Source organism: Fulmarus glacialis, unplaced genomic scaffold (genome assembly GCF_000690835.1).
Source record: "Fulmarus glacialis isolate BGI_N327 unplaced genomic scaffold, ASM69083v1 scaffold27544, whole genome shotgun sequence".
Classification (NCBI taxonomy): domain Eukaryota; kingdom Metazoa; phylum Chordata; class Aves; order Procellariiformes; family Procellariidae; genus Fulmarus; species Fulmarus glacialis.
The window spans coordinates 1-15,112 of record NW_009207804.1 but is presented as its reverse complement, the minus strand read 5'-3'; the positions used below and the strand labels follow the sequence as shown (position 1 = coordinate 15,112).

The 15,112-nt window shown below is 35.3% G+C and overlaps 1 protein-coding gene across 1 annotated transcript; it reads left to right on the top strand.

Moving 5' to 3' along the window:
* Positions 1-2,099: 2,099 nt before the first annotated feature.
* UBA3 (ubiquitin-like modifier activating enzyme 3) lies at positions 2,100-14,636 on the top strand. Its single transcript, XM_009576269.1, has 16 exons — positions 2,100-2,219; positions 3,217-3,297; positions 6,299-6,381; positions 6,913-6,993; positions 7,641-7,684; positions 7,983-8,047; positions 8,909-9,064; positions 9,186-9,288; positions 9,776-9,889; positions 11,340-11,393; positions 11,856-11,892; positions 11,972-12,053; positions 12,964-13,064; positions 13,186-13,249; positions 13,358-13,412; positions 13,873-14,636. The coding sequence occupies exons 1-16, from the start codon at positions 2,100-2,102 to the stop codon at positions 13,959-13,961; spliced, it is 1,329 nt and encodes a 442-aa protein (XP_009574564.1). The 3' UTR covers positions 13,962-14,636.
* The last annotated feature ends 476 nt before the right edge of the window (positions 14,637-15,112 follow it).

Sequence of the window (15,112 nt, the reverse complement as noted above, 5' to 3'; positions counted from 1 at the left end):
GAGCTCTGGAGATGTGAAGGTGGTAGGAAAAAGTCTGGGCCTAAAGCAACATAAGGACTGTGGTGCTCTGATATTTTAAACAAGATTTAAAATTAGAATAATTCAATGAAATAAATAAGGATTTTGTTAAACTCTAATAATACAGATACCGGGTAATGCTGTAACAACACAAAAATAAACACTTAAAAAACCCTGTCTCTACAGTTAAACACAAAATCTCAGGTTGAGTTACTGATGTTTTTCAGATCTCCACAATGTCCAACCCTGTAAAAACTGAACTGTAGTATAATCGCAAAAGTGAAACTAGACCTTACCATTTTATCACTTGTAAAGGAAAATACGTATCCAAACAGAAAAGGAGTACTGCTGCTTATATGGACTATATAAAAGGATAAAAAAAGTTGTTCTCAATGTCACCAAGCATAGCTTCTGCATTTGTTTCTAGAAAAGTTAAAAATTATAATATAACCCATAGAAGCAATTATTGTGATGTATATTGACCCATTTTATTTGCTTAAGTCAGTGCTTAATGCACATACTGAAAACTGGTATACAAGAGATGAGCCCAGGGTTCAGTGGAGGGAGTGTTATATTCACACCTTCCTAAAAATTAGTTTTTGATGTAAATTGTGAAAACTGAGGGAGAACAAAAGTGCAAGTCAGACGTCAAAAGACCCTTATGAATTCAAATAAATTTTGTAGATCTTATTTAACTGCTAATACAGTAACTTACCTGAGGTCAACACTTAACAGGAATTAGTTCAGTCTGCAATCAAAATATAGGCAAATTTTGATGTATTTATTCCTGCACTTTAGTGAAGTTTTTCCCTGTTACTGAAAATCTTTTGCAAAATTAATTGCTTGTAAGTTGAAGTTACTACGGACATACTGTGTTGTCCATCTTCTGAATTCTGTGAGGATAAAGGCATTCGCTGTCTAGATGTTTTCACTAAATTTTCCTTTTATTTTGAGATGAGTCACCAGGAAGTAATAATAAATTCTAAACATTACCCAACAACAGTTATCGATACAAGCGTTCTTCATATTACTTCATAGCGGGAAGCAAATAACACTCCTTATCAATGATGACACAACCTTTCGTACTCAGGATTGGCAAAGCTCTTTTATTAGAAGCTTAGTTTTGTATTAACGTAGAACATAACAGTTCATATATATTGAGTGGAGCTCCTGTTTAAAAAGGGAAGTGCGCTGTGTTAAGGAAAGGCTGTTCTGTGTAGGCGATGATCTTACGTTAGGAAATTACTGAAGTGAGCTGATTTTGAACTATACCAGTAAGTCTCTTAAGAGTTTAAATTTATAGTTATGTACTACTAAAAGTGACCTGCAGAAGGGGAAGAAAGGGTACTGGAGTATTTGATGTAAAATTCTGTCTCAAAAATTTAAAAGAAGATAACTGCAAACATTCATTTTTTCAAGTCAGATTGCTACCACTGACAGGATCAGGAGATGACTGAAAAATGGGGGTGTTCTAAATTACATAGTACCAATTGAGGGTGAAGAGCATTCCAGATTTGTATTTTTTAACACTTGTTTAAATAAACTACTGTGACGATTCAGAGGAGACAATGTTGGGGCATGCTACTGTTATTTATTCAGTGCCTCACAATTGCAGTTACATACTGATAATTCTAAATATTATTTATGAACTTAAAAAGTCTGTCAAAAAAGAATACAAGACTTGACTCTGATAAAAAAACAGCACCCTCAAAATCTAAAGGGACAACTTCTTTTTCTGTGTCCTCTTTAAATATGAGGGAAATAAAAGCAAAAAGACTAGACCCTTTTTTCACTTCAGGTCAACTTTTACTAGTAACAGCTAAATCAGTGGGATTTATTGAAATGCCTGGGTTTTTTCCCTTCTATGCGTATTTGTATTATTGCTTTCTAGTTCCACAAAAACAACCCACTCATGCAAATGTTCCTGCACATAACTTACATGCATAAAGAATACGCAAATGCATTTGTATGAGTGGTCAATAATTTAGGTATTTTTAAGATATATAAAGAAAAAACAGCATTTTAGAGGTGTGGCTTTTTCTCTACGGTTTTGCAGCTGAATTTACTGTGTTCTGTGCAGAATGGCTGTTGATGGTGGGTGTGGGGACACTGGAGACTGGGAAGGTCGCTGGAACCATGTAAAGAAGTTCCTCGAGCGATCTGGACCATTCACACATCCTGATTTCGAGCCAGGCACTCAAGTGAGAAACACTTACTTTCAATAAAAAATTTGTAGCGTTTGTTGCAAACTAATGTAAACAGTTTCATTAATTGACGACCACCAGCAGTGTATGAATACTAAGACTGCATGAAAAGCTTCTATTTTAATCAATTGAACATTATGATGCTAGAAGAACATATTGTATTCCTTTTTATAAGCTTGTATTTCTAAATTGTACACTGTCAACTACAACCTTGGTGTCATCATATATATAAATGTATAACAACATATGAATTACGCTCTGTCTTTTAGTTCCACAGGAAAAATAGCAGAATTTTTCTCTCCATTTTTAAGTAATTAGATAGAGTAAGGAATTTCTTGTACTTAAAGAAGGAATTAAGGTTAATATGAGTACTTAGAGAATTGGGAAAGATGTTTAGGAGGGAAAAGCAAAATTTAGACTTTTAATTATTTCTTCTGTTTTCCTTTTTTGGTACATTTTGTTTCAGAGCTTACAGTTGAATGTATTTTACTGTTACCTTTTTAATGTACTGTTCCATTATTTACTAGTTTGAGGCTGGGGTCTAGTAGAACAGTTCACAGAAAGCAGTTATATAGTTAAAAATTTCAATTCTTTTTCGCCAGCAATGTTTTCTGTCTGTTTAGGTTTATTTTGTATTATGTATGAGTAAAATTTTTGGAGGAAGAAAACATTATCTCCTGAAACCAAATAATAATAAAGGTGGACCTTGCTTTTTCATGGTCAAAATTAATATAAAGAGAATACTGATATCAACAAAAGTCATGCTTTTCTGTAAGTTGGGATATAGGAACTGCATGAACTCAACAACCGATTAAAGTCTGGTATGTAATTACTCCTGCAAGCTCAAACTGTTTTATTGATCTAAGTTGTTTTATGTGAGACTTATTAGGCACTGAAAATTTACGATAACGTGTTTTTAAGGATTATGAAGCAAAGGACAAATTATACTTTTTCTTGTTTAGTGTATTAATTTTTTGTTTTATATTTTCCGCAGGCTCTTGAGTTTTTGTTAAGCACATGTAAAGTACTAGTTATTGGAGCAGGAGGATTAGGATGCGAGCTCCTGAAAAACCTGGTAATTACTCAGTTTTCGCCCTTTGCTTCTTAGAATCTTCTTTTTTTTCCTAGAGGAAATTACCTTTTCTGCTTTGCTAATTTGGCATTTTTGATTGTATATAGCTACTAAATTTTTAAGTTCTAATCAAAATGTATAATGTGATGATACAGCCAATAAACTTGAGGAATGCACTTTGTTAATAAGCTTGAAAGGTGGTAGTCTAATATGCTGCATGTTATTTATTTAGCTATCTCAAAGCTTGTCATGAGGGACAACATGGTGCTGTTTATGAAGTGTAGACAAAAGTCCACCTGCAGCCTTAGATATGGTCTAATGTTGGTAATTTTCCCTAATTACCAGATCTAGGGAAATGAAGTAAACTAAGAACAAATCATGCTCATAATGATACAAAGAAGTGGTGTTTGGGATGCAATGGCTGAAATGTATCTTTTCAGATGAAAAGTGATACTTTAAACTGCCATAAGTAGCTAGTACAAAGTTTAGTATTAACAGTCAAAGTTGAATTTAATTTCAGTTTATTTTACGTCTTTGGATTAATTCCAAGTGAGGTTAGAATTGCTGGAATTATTTATGTTCTTTCATAATGAAATTAGTAGAGCCAGACTTACTGTGTCTATGGTGACCTTCATGTCTCTGGAATCCATTTGGTCTTCCCGAGTAGTGGCTCTCAGGTTTTCCAGTTCCTCAAGATCAGTAAATTGGAGGTTGTCTGAACAGTCCCTCAGAGTTGCGTCTGTATTGCTGGAGTCAGCCTATGTAATGGCAGCTTTATTGAGTCAGACATACAGAGCATGCAGTATCCTGTATCGAAATGGCTAAGGAGGAATAGGTAATGGTGTAAGAACAGGGAAAGAATATGACAGTACTTCCCTGATGTACAGATTAACAGAAGGTATTCGGTAGTTTTCTTGATACGGTGTTAGTGTATAATGGATTCTCTCACTACGTGTTCTGAAAAGCAATTTTTAAGTGTTTAAAATGCAGTCACGGGATCATGTGCTGTCAGACATTTACCCAATAACTGTGCATAAATTTAATTATACTATTAATGTGTTTTTTATCCTCACAGACGCTCATATTTGTCATAGTGCATCACTGTTACTATCCTGTTTGAGTTCGGTAGTTTAGACTAATACTGTGCTTTTCCATGTTTTTATTTAATAGTAAGAATTTCTGTCCTTACAGATTCCATGGAAAATGTGTGGTTTGATGTAATAACTTACTATGAAATAACTTTTTTCATTAATTTATACCAATATTTATGCATTAGTGTACTTTACTATAATATTTATGTACTGCTATTTCAGTATTTCCACAGATGACCTCCAAGCTTTAGATGCATGGTAAATCAATAGCCTCATTTACAGCCAGGCATTCCAGATCCATTAACTTAGGGTTTTTACAGTTTCAGCAATAGTGTGTAGTCTTGTTCTGGTTGCTGGTTTGTTACTGCAGTGCTTAAGCAGAATTTTACTTGAAGAGACTCTGACAACTTCAAGGCAGTTTTCTTTGGGAATTTAGTGCTGGTGAATTTAACCTCTGCCCAGGGCTACTGTTTTATGGGCTTATTGGGACATAACATTTAATCTGTTGATAGCTCATTGAGAGGGAGGATTTGTATGGGATAAGGGACTTCATAAGTCTGCTGTATGCGCTCAGTTTACATCTCTTCAAAAAGGTTTTAAGTTATCATGATTTATTTTTATCATTTTCAGAAGATAAGCTCATAAGTAAATCTAGATTCTGTTCACATGTATTCATGTCTTTGGGACAATGAATATAAATGCGATAAAGACTCCAATCTGTATGTTCGTGATGTCCCAGGCTCGCTCTTCTCTTTAGCAGGCTCTCCCAGTCTGCTTTGATAATACTGAACAAAAGCTGAACATTTATCGATGAAACAAAATGATTGTTCAGCGCCAGGGGTATCCAATATGATGTACAGAAATTCTTGCTGCTTTTCTTACAGAAATTAATTTCTATTGTGAAAAACTTTAGTCCTGTTGTTCATTTGTTTAATCAGTTTCCTGATACAGCATTTTAAATAGTTATTATGCATGGGATGGCTCTGTTTATTCAGAAAATGTAAAATGAAAAGTTTGGAAGTCTTTATATATAACAAGATTGAGTCTTAAAGGAAAAAAGTTAGGGGAGGGGACTCAATTTTTTTTGGGGTCACTTCAGAACATCACAACACATTTCCTTTCTCTAAAACCAGTGTTTTACAGCATTTATTTCCCTTTAACCACAGTTCACATTGTTTCTTTGTGTGTGACAGATGTTATTACTTTATCAGATCAGATCTGCAATACAGTTTTAAGACAATTTTACTTTAAAGTTATTTGCCAAATCTAGTGACGGGCTGTATGCAAACAGATCAGGCAGAACTTCTGTCAGAGGTTCGGTGTGTTCTTAGATAGCGAGGTGACTTTTTGTGTTTGAGTTCTGTTCTAGCATGGAATGTAGTGAGGAATGCTGGCTTATTTTGAACTGTGATTTGAGGGTGGTCATACCAGACTCATTTATGCCAACTGTGAAAATGATGAATGTTCAAAAACTTAAAATTTTAGAGGAATTAAACTTTGTTTTTCTATTCCTGTCAAGCAAGGAAGTGCTTATGGTATTTCTTAAAATTCTGCTTTTTTTTCGTCAGTGAACACTTTTGATTTACTCCAGTTGTGAGGGAATACTGCAAATTTCCCTTATAGATCAGCTTACTGTTGACTTCCCTGTGTTATGATTAGGTAGGCTAAAGCAATATTGCATTCAGTAGAACATTGTCTTTGACTATTGAAATGTTACTAATTCCGTCTGTCTAAATATCAGTATTAGCAACCCAACAAAGAACGTTCTTTTAACAAAGAACAACCATATACCTATCTGCACAGAGAATGAAGAGCAAATACGTTTCTCCAAAGGTTGCTTTTTTGGCATACGGAATGGAGCACTGTAAGCATTTCATTTCCTATTAAGTGAAGTTTACTATCTCTTTTCATAGGCACTGTCCGGCTTTAGACAGATCCATGTTATTGACATGGACACTATAGATGTTTCTAATCTTAACCGACAATTTCTGTTTCGGTAAGTGGTATTTTCATGATTTGACTTTTGGTTTTTTAAATGTACCTAAACAAAATATGTGAATACGATCATTATTTTGGTTGAATAAGATGTCATTAAAGATTACTGAACTTTCATATCACAATAGTACTCATAATTAACTAAACATTGCATGTGATTCCTTCTTGTTTTGAGATCTGTGGTGTCATAGTTTGAGCATCAAATACAGCTAATGACTAATGGAAAAAGTGACACCAAGGAATAACGCACACAGATTGAGATATCAATTTTTCTGGTACCCTTTTCTTCCAAGTAAAATGAAAAATTTTTTTTTTTTTTTTTGGTGCTGGTAACTGTAGTTACATGGACATATTTAGATAACTCTGGGGCTCTCATATCTGATGCTTTACAGGGATGCCTTAATATTATCCGTATCAATAAATTGACCTATAGTAACAATTAGTCATTTAATTCAGTATTGCAATGCATGGAGTCTGGAAAGATTAAACCTACTAAAATAATGCATTTGAAATTGCTTGGGTTTTTTCCCAGACCGAAGGATGTTGGGCGACCAAAAGCAGAAGTTGCAGCAGAATTCCTAAACAGCCGCATTCCCAACTGCGCTGTCGTAGCGTATCCTTTTATAGAGAAGTAGTAGCCCCAAAGGCTTCAGAAAACCTAGAAAACACTGTAGGTGGTAAGACTATCTAAAGTATTTTTCTGCCATCCTCTCTTTTTCATACAATAAAGAACAGATTAATTCAGCTGGTGGTTGAGAATTCTTTCTCAGTAGCATTAGCATACAGGAAATATGCATGGGGAAAGAAGGCTAAGCTGTAGGAAACTATTTTGTAGTTTTCCACTGAGTCTTTTTATTCAGATGCAATATTCTAATCTTCACTGAGATACTAGAATTACAGGTTTTTCACCAGAATGTTTTGAGTACATACTGGTTGGAGACGTTAGTTTATAAACATAGAGCAGCACTTACTGATACAGGACTTTGTGAGAGCACATGTTTTGAGCTTCCTAAATAGTTTGCCTGCTGAGCTGTCTCCTGTGTGTGACTATTACATTGTGTCCCTTACTTGTTTTGTCAGATGCTACAGCTTCAGCTGTGGGAATCTTGAATCTTTCAATCATTTTTTTAAAAAAGTGTCATATAAAATTATAGTAATAAGTTAAATAATGTTTTGGCTTTAGGTTAGCAAATAGAAAACAGTAAACTTTATATAGTAAACTACTTTATAAATATATTCCTTTACTGGTCTTACATTCAGATATTTTAAAAAAATTCAAGACATGGATGAAAGCTTCTATCGACGTAAGTGGTATTTGTTTGCCTGTCAAATACCACTGGTGCTTTAGGGGAACGTTGCCATTGTTGCTGCTCGGTGCTTTTCCTGGTAGTTAGATTGCTAATTATTTTAGTCTTCTACAGTATACTGGAAATTGAAGTAACAAATAGACAAAACTTAAATGCATCTGTCATGTAGGTAATCTAGGGGAGATAGTTAAACTACAGTCAATTCCTCTGGACTGTTATGGACAGACAAAATACTTTGCTTGTCTTAAGAAGTATGCATTAGTATCGACTTTAAATAACATTTTTTTCCCCCTAGAGTTTCATATTATTGTTTGTGGGCTGGATTCTATAATTGCAAGAAGATGGATAAATGGCATGCTGGTAAAGTCTTCAATCTTTTTAAAGCCTGGTTATTGCTTGAACAGACTTGTGTAGAATGTGTCATTAAAATGAAATGAGGGCTGTTGAAACTCACAGCTTTTTGTATCTATTTCTGTTTTCTTTTCTTTTTTCTTTTTGTGAACAGGGTAAAACGCATGCTCTCTTACTTGCCTTTTTCTTGAGGAGTGTTAGCCAACATTTGTGCAGTGCCCTGCAGGGGTAATTTCAAAGTTAGATTACATTGTTTGTGGCCTTGTGCAGTCAGTTTTTGAAAATCGTAAGAAGGGAAGTTTCACAGCCTCTCTGGATGCTCCCATTGTGAATGTTTTTTTTTTTCATTAGCCAAACAGTACTTATCATGCTACTACTTGTAAATGTCACCTTTTGGAGCCCTGCTGCTACAAAGTAGTAGAAAGCTGGTCATTGAACCAGGTAGTTTTATCATTGTGAATTTGTTTATAAAATAACGATCTTGAGTATTTACCAGTATTTAAAAAAAAAAAACAAAACAACAAACCAAGAATCAATATGCCAAATCCTTCAAACCAAGCAACCGTTTGTTCTGGTATACTGTAAGGAAATAATAGCATTTATCAGGGGGGTAAGGGGAGGAGGAGGTGGAAGGTGAAGATGATAGATGAAGTCCTGCGCACTGAGAAATGAGTAGTGTTTTATACACGATGTACCCTTAAAATAAACTGTATATTAAGCATTCAATCTTGTGGTGTACCATTAAGAATAAAATTTTTAGGATTTTTTTTTCTTCCTGCAACTTGGTTAAAAACAAACAAACAAACAACAGCAAACAAAAACACCAAACACAAACAAAACCCAACAAACCCCCCCACCTTTATTTGCTAGATGTCGTTTTTACATTATGAAGATGGTGTACTGGATCCAAGTTCCATCATACCTTTAATAGATGGAGGGACAGAAGGTTTTAAAGGAAATGTTCGTGTGATTATTCCTGGTATGACAGCATGTGTTGAATGCACGCTTGAGCTTTATCCACCACAGGTAATTGCAACCAGTGATATTTCCTTTCTTTGTATTCTTCTGATTTGCTTGTTTCTTTTTCTAGTACTATATGTAATGTATTATGTGCTTTCTTCTGGTTTTCTTCCCTTGCCCACACCAGGTGAATTTTCCCATGTGTACTATTGCATCTATGCCCAGACTACCAGAGCATTGTATTGAGTATGTCAGGATATTGCAGTGGCCAAAGGAGCAACCTTTTGGAGGTAATTAGTATATTGCACTGGTGCTAAACTGATACTTCTCCTTCTAACTAATTTGTTTTGAGTTAGGTATACACAGCTACTTTTAATAAAACAATCCTACCTTTTAACCTTATGTGGCTCATTGTTGTATTGAATCTAAGCCTCTTCTGAGCTGGTGATGGATTTTCTCTTCTCGGACTCACTCTCCAGTTCCATATTTGTTCATGTGTTTCTCTCTCTCATACTGCACAATGTCTTTCCTGACTCAAAGTGTAACCTGTGACAGCTCTATAAATCTGTGAAGTTAAGATAGTTTGTATATATAATGTGTTAGAACTTACGATGTTTGTAGAAATGATATTTTGATTAAAGTGTCAAGTTTTAATAGCTTAATGGGTTGTTTTAACCCAAATTAAAACAAAAGGATTTTTTTAGACAAAAAGAATGCTGTATTTCTGAAGAACTCTTATAACCGTGACTTATCTGTAAATTCTTAACTTTGCTGTAGAAGGTGTTGCATTGGATGGAGATGACCCCGAACATATACAGTGGATTTACCAGAAGTCTTTAGAAAGAGCATCACAATTTAATATTAAAGGTGTAACATACAGACTCACCCAAGGTAAGGGTATGGCATTTCACTAAGTTTGTGGCATTTGCAATTAGGCTGGATTAGCATTCTTTGTACTTGTTATGGCTAAACTGGCTGCTCTGCTGAGGAAGAAATAGTTCTTTTCTCCCTTAACATCTTAAAACAGAAACAAGCAGCTTCTTTCCTGTGCTAGCACAAATATTATTATGATGAGTCAGATGTTTAGGCATTCATGATGAATCAGAGGAACTTATCTGGGACAAAACTGAACATTCTTTTTGCCATTTTATTTTTAACCTGGAGCAGCTCCACAGTTTACATTATACTGTGACCACTTCTGCTGGGTCAAAGAGTAGGAACAACAGAACGTGATTGCCTCTTTTAGCAACAGCAACACTTTATGCCAGTTTGGGCTGGTAGAGACTATAGCATTTGTTCTTTACTGCTGTGTATGCCTCTGTTCACATGCAAGTGCAGAATGCTGCCACTCATTTAATCAGCATTTTAAATGCTAACCAAATAGAAAAGAATCTCATACAGAATTTCCAGAATTTGGGGTAACTTCTACTGAGAATGCATTTGAAATGCTGGGCTTGAAATGCCACACTTGAACCTCAGTGCGTGCCTTTCTATCAAAAAAGGGCAAACTGATTCCTTGTGTATCTTCCTCGGGTTCCACCTAGTGTATTGCAGATAGTCTTTTTCTCTGCAGCAGTTTATACTGGCTTCTCTAGTAGTATTTTTTTGGTACAGAGAAATGTGAACTCCAGTTATGAAATATAATTATGTACATGCAAATGGCTGCACAGTTTTCAGCATTTGAAGATGGCTTCTTTATAAAGTACATAGCAGAAAGAAGGCAAAGATAAAATTTTTATGCATGTTTTCTCAGGTATGAAGGGATACAAGTCAATAATGAGAAGCCAGAGGAACTTCAGACTACTTAGGAATTTGCTGTCTTTTTGGCAGGCCTGAAAAAAGAGTGAACCTCATTGTTCCTGATGTACAAACTTGTATGCACAGGAAATCTTGCTTTATATCGGTGTATGTACTATGCTGTTTGACCGGAGAGGCTCAGTAAGGAGAGTTGGACAAAGATGCCAATACAGTTTGGCAAGCCTGTTCTTGCAGAAGGAGTACCAAAACCAAATATCTTTCCTTTATGCATCTCTCCAGTTAAGCAGGAATAGAACTAGGTTTTAGGTTAATTTTCAGTGCTAAATACAGAATACTTGTTTTTAGAATTTGTTCACTAGCTCTCTTTGTGTGATACCTTCTTTTTCTTAACATGTTTAAGTCATTCCTAAAATAAAAAAATGCCAAAGTACTTGAGCAGCACGCCATTATACCTTATTGTTATAGAAATTCCTGGAAAGTTTAAAGTACCTTTGGGTCCACCATTCTGTAATTGTTCTGGCTGAAAGTTGTCTCTCAGTATAGTTTCTTGGAAAAGACAAAGCTGTATGTTTTGTTTTTACAGGGGTGGTTAAACGCATTATTCCAGCAGTAGCTTCTACAAATGCAGTAATTGCAGGTATGCTAAAAGAACTCATTTCATTTCTGCTCCAGAGACTTTAGAGTTTTATAAGGCAACAGTTTGGAATCGAGAACTTGTGGAGGATAATAGTAATTTTTAAATGGGTCTGATTTATTCTTACAGTCTCATTTCTGTTTTCCATAGAGAAACTGCATGTGACTCTATAAATTTTAAGCTTATTATGACTGTGGGAGTGAGAAAAAGCATTTGAGACTGGGGAAAAATAAATAATTGGAAAACACGGTATATAAGCTTAACATTGTCTCAGATTAGTGCCGAATCTATGGTGTTAATGCATAGAACTACCAGCTACCTTCAGATGTTTATTTTTCTCTTTACTAATTGTTATACTTGATTTTTTTTATGTCATTGCTTCTTTGGTACAACTCTGTGCCCTAATGTCTGCATGTTTTGAGGTAGAGCTAGAAAGTGAAGACATTGGTTTTTTTCTCATTGCAGCTGTTTGCGCCACTGAAGTTTTTAAAATAGCCACAAGGTATTTCATTTCTCATTAATAACATACATGATTTCTAACATAATGACATGTATTAACACTAACATATTTGTCATTACAGTGCATACATTCCTCTTAACAACTACTTGGTGTTTAATGATGCAGATGGATTATACACATACACATTTGAAGCTGAAAGAAAGGTTAGTGCCATTAAATGCTTGCACGGTTGTTTCCTTGATTTTTATTGAACTTATGCAGTTTGTGTGTATTTCTGAAACCAATATTGAATCTCTTGGCCCCCAGCACTGAATAATAATATTTCTGAAGTTTTAAAAGCAGAAACTATGACGTTACTAGTCTGCTACTTCTCCAGAGTACTTTTTTTAGCATGTAGGAAATTTTTTTTTAAACTTCTGTGGTTTTGAGCTTGAATGGTGATGACAGTGGCGGTCTGTCCATGTAGAGTAGCAGGACTGTTTACCTCCAGATCAATGGATGTTTTATTTCATGTCCTTTTCTTCTACCCATCAGTTTACCAGAAACCACTGCATAGTATATGTAATGGCATATTTAATTGTTGCCTGTTTAGCCAAAGTTTCTGAATATTTGGAAAAGTAGCTTCTGGTATAGGGAGGTTCTTCAGACAGTTATTTCTGTCGTGTCTGCTGGTGCAGCATTGGTATCTCAACTGTTTCTGCTATGCAGAGGAAAACGATACTTGACTTTTTTGAAAGTGAATCCTGAAGATTTCTCCTGTAACACAGGAAGTGTGGTTTACAAAATAAGATACGCAATCGTAAGAAGACTCATAAGGAAATCTTCTCAAGAAGAGGTTATGACAACAATTGATTTGAAAGTTTGTAGTATTAAATTTTATGTCAGATGAAATTTGTAGTTCATAAATACTTAGCTGCTCTTGGGAGCCAGGTGAAGAGTGACAGACTTCACGAGGAATTGACTTTTGTCATTAATATTTGCAACAGTATTAATATTTCTAGAGCTAAAACTTTTTTAAAAAAACCAAACACACAAATAGTTTTGAGACTTTATTAGCAGCGTTTTTAAAATCATATTTAACATGACGTGCATTCTTGTGCTATTTTGTTGTAGGAGAACTGTCCAGCCTGCAGCCAACTTCCCCAAAACATAGAGATTTCCCCATCAGCTAAATTACAGGAGATCTTGGATTACTTGACAAATAATGCTTCATTGTAAGTGCGCAACTATTCTGACCTATCTGATAATTTTTGGTAGTTTAGTGTTTCAAAAAGGTAATTTCTAAATGTATTTTTACCTGATTGTCTGTTTTTTAAAAAAATATTTTATATATAGGCAAATGAAATCTCCTGCAATCACAGCAACTATGTATGGGGGAAATAAAACACTTTATTTACAGGTAATCTGAATTTATGTAGTTGTCTTTGATAATCTTAATTTATTTAAATTTACTTTCCTGAATTTGAAAGGAAATGTTTTGGCTTTTTTTTTTCTTTTATTTTTGCAGACAGTAGCTTCAATTGAAGAACGAACAAGACCAAATCTTTCCAAGACACTAAAAGGTATAATGCAGTTGTCACATGTAGATTTTCAAGATACTTCTCTGAACAGAGTTAATCAGTTTCATCCCTCTGTATGGCATTTTTCGCTTTATTTTGCACTATGCAGTAGAATGTGCTTTGTTATCCATTTACGTGCAATATACCTTTCTCAGGTTGCTCAAGGATGAGCTTTGAATTGCTTAAATGTGAAGTGCCGGCAGATGCCGAGAAAAACATTGCAACAAAGCAAGCTGATAACTGATGTAAATTAAACATACTTCAGTAGCTTTTTATATATTTTTGACAAGGTCTGTTCGTTTCCTGGTTGAATTAGTTGAATATTAGTTTAGCTAGTGAGCTTTTGCAGCTTTATTTCATGGTATTTATGGTTTGTGGGAATGGCATTCATAACTTTTTTTTTAATTTAAAAAAAGACAAACCACATGGGTTTGCTGTACTTGAACTTTTCTTTCTGTTTCAGAATTGGGGCTTGTGGATGGCCAGGAACTTGCAGTTGCTGATGTTACTACACCACAGACTATGCTGTTCAAGCTTCACTTTACCACTTAATTTATTCATAAGTAACCTGCATATACAGCGAGAGAAATCTGTACCCACCTTGTAAAACAAATGTATTTTGTGGGTGTTAAAGCAACCCGAGATGTTCATGTTAGTACTAGATAATACAAATGAATCACCATATTTCAGAATTGTACGTAAAAGCCAATATTTGGTGGATTATATTTGTATAAATGCTTATTAATGTACAGAACTCTGATGTATAGGAATACCCTTTTTTCCAGTTTTTGTTGTCAAAATATTAATGCTAATATACTTTCAGACACATGGAAATTTTAAGGTGGCCAAAACTCTTGTTTTCAACACATGTGTGCACAGGTATATGCAAAGAGAAGACCCTTTGAAAGGAACTACAGCGATCTCGTTTTAAATTGTAGCACTCTTATACGCTTGCCGAGTCACCTTAAAACCAAAAGAAGGTAGTAGATTAAAATGAGCATTTTCCTCTTATTTGGTGTTGATTTGGTCAATTTTATGACAGATGTTAAGTAAGGAAGAGATTACTTTGTTTACAAGCAAACACGAAAGGACAGAATGATCAACTGTACATGAAAATAGGGACACGTCTACTCGCAGTCCCAAAGCAGCCACTGTGCACAGTATTGCAGGATTATGTTCAGGTATCATTGGTGCTGTTAAGGTATTTATTAATAAAAAATCATAAAGACACCTTAGTTTGTGGCTTATCAATGGACATTCAAGAGCGTTTATAACCTCAGTTGAAAAATCTAGGGCATCATTTGGCTGCTTTAGTCAGAGTGAAGCAGTGTGGTGCTGCATTCCTCAACATGAGTTCTCTGATTTACTTGGTGCACATCAACTGTGTTTAAACTTTCTGTCTTCCAGCCTTGCACTTGAACTCAGTAGCGAAGCCGGGGGGGGCACTTTACTGTAATTTTTCACCAGGTAGTTTTTAACAACTGCACGATTGGAAGCGTTAAAAGGCCCCACGTAAGCTGTGGGACTTCAAGCAGCGAGTTGAGGCGCTGAGGTTTAGACGAGTGTATACTTGGTTGGTTATTTGCGTTCAGCAGCCGAGGGAAGCATTAAGAAGCAGGAATTAAAGTTGCCTTTTTAGCGTCTGATCTGGAGGAGCGGATACCCCCGTAGGCCGCCAGCCGGGGCCACCCCTCCACCATGAC

Bases quoted from the DNA above. Each gene is read 5' to 3' on its own strand.
- UBA3 (XM_009576269.1), top strand. From the start codon at position 2,100: ATGGCTGTTGATGGTGGGTGTGGGGACACTGGAGACTGGGAAGGTCGC. The intron at 2,220-3,216 runs GTGAGAAACACT...TATTTTCCGCAG, and splicing joins ATTTCGAGCCAGGCACTCAA to GCTCTTGAGTTTTTGTTAAG. The intron at 13,413-13,872 runs GTATAATGCAGT...TTTCTGTTTCAG, and splicing joins TCTTTCCAAGACACTAAAAG to AATTGGGGCTTGTGGATGGC.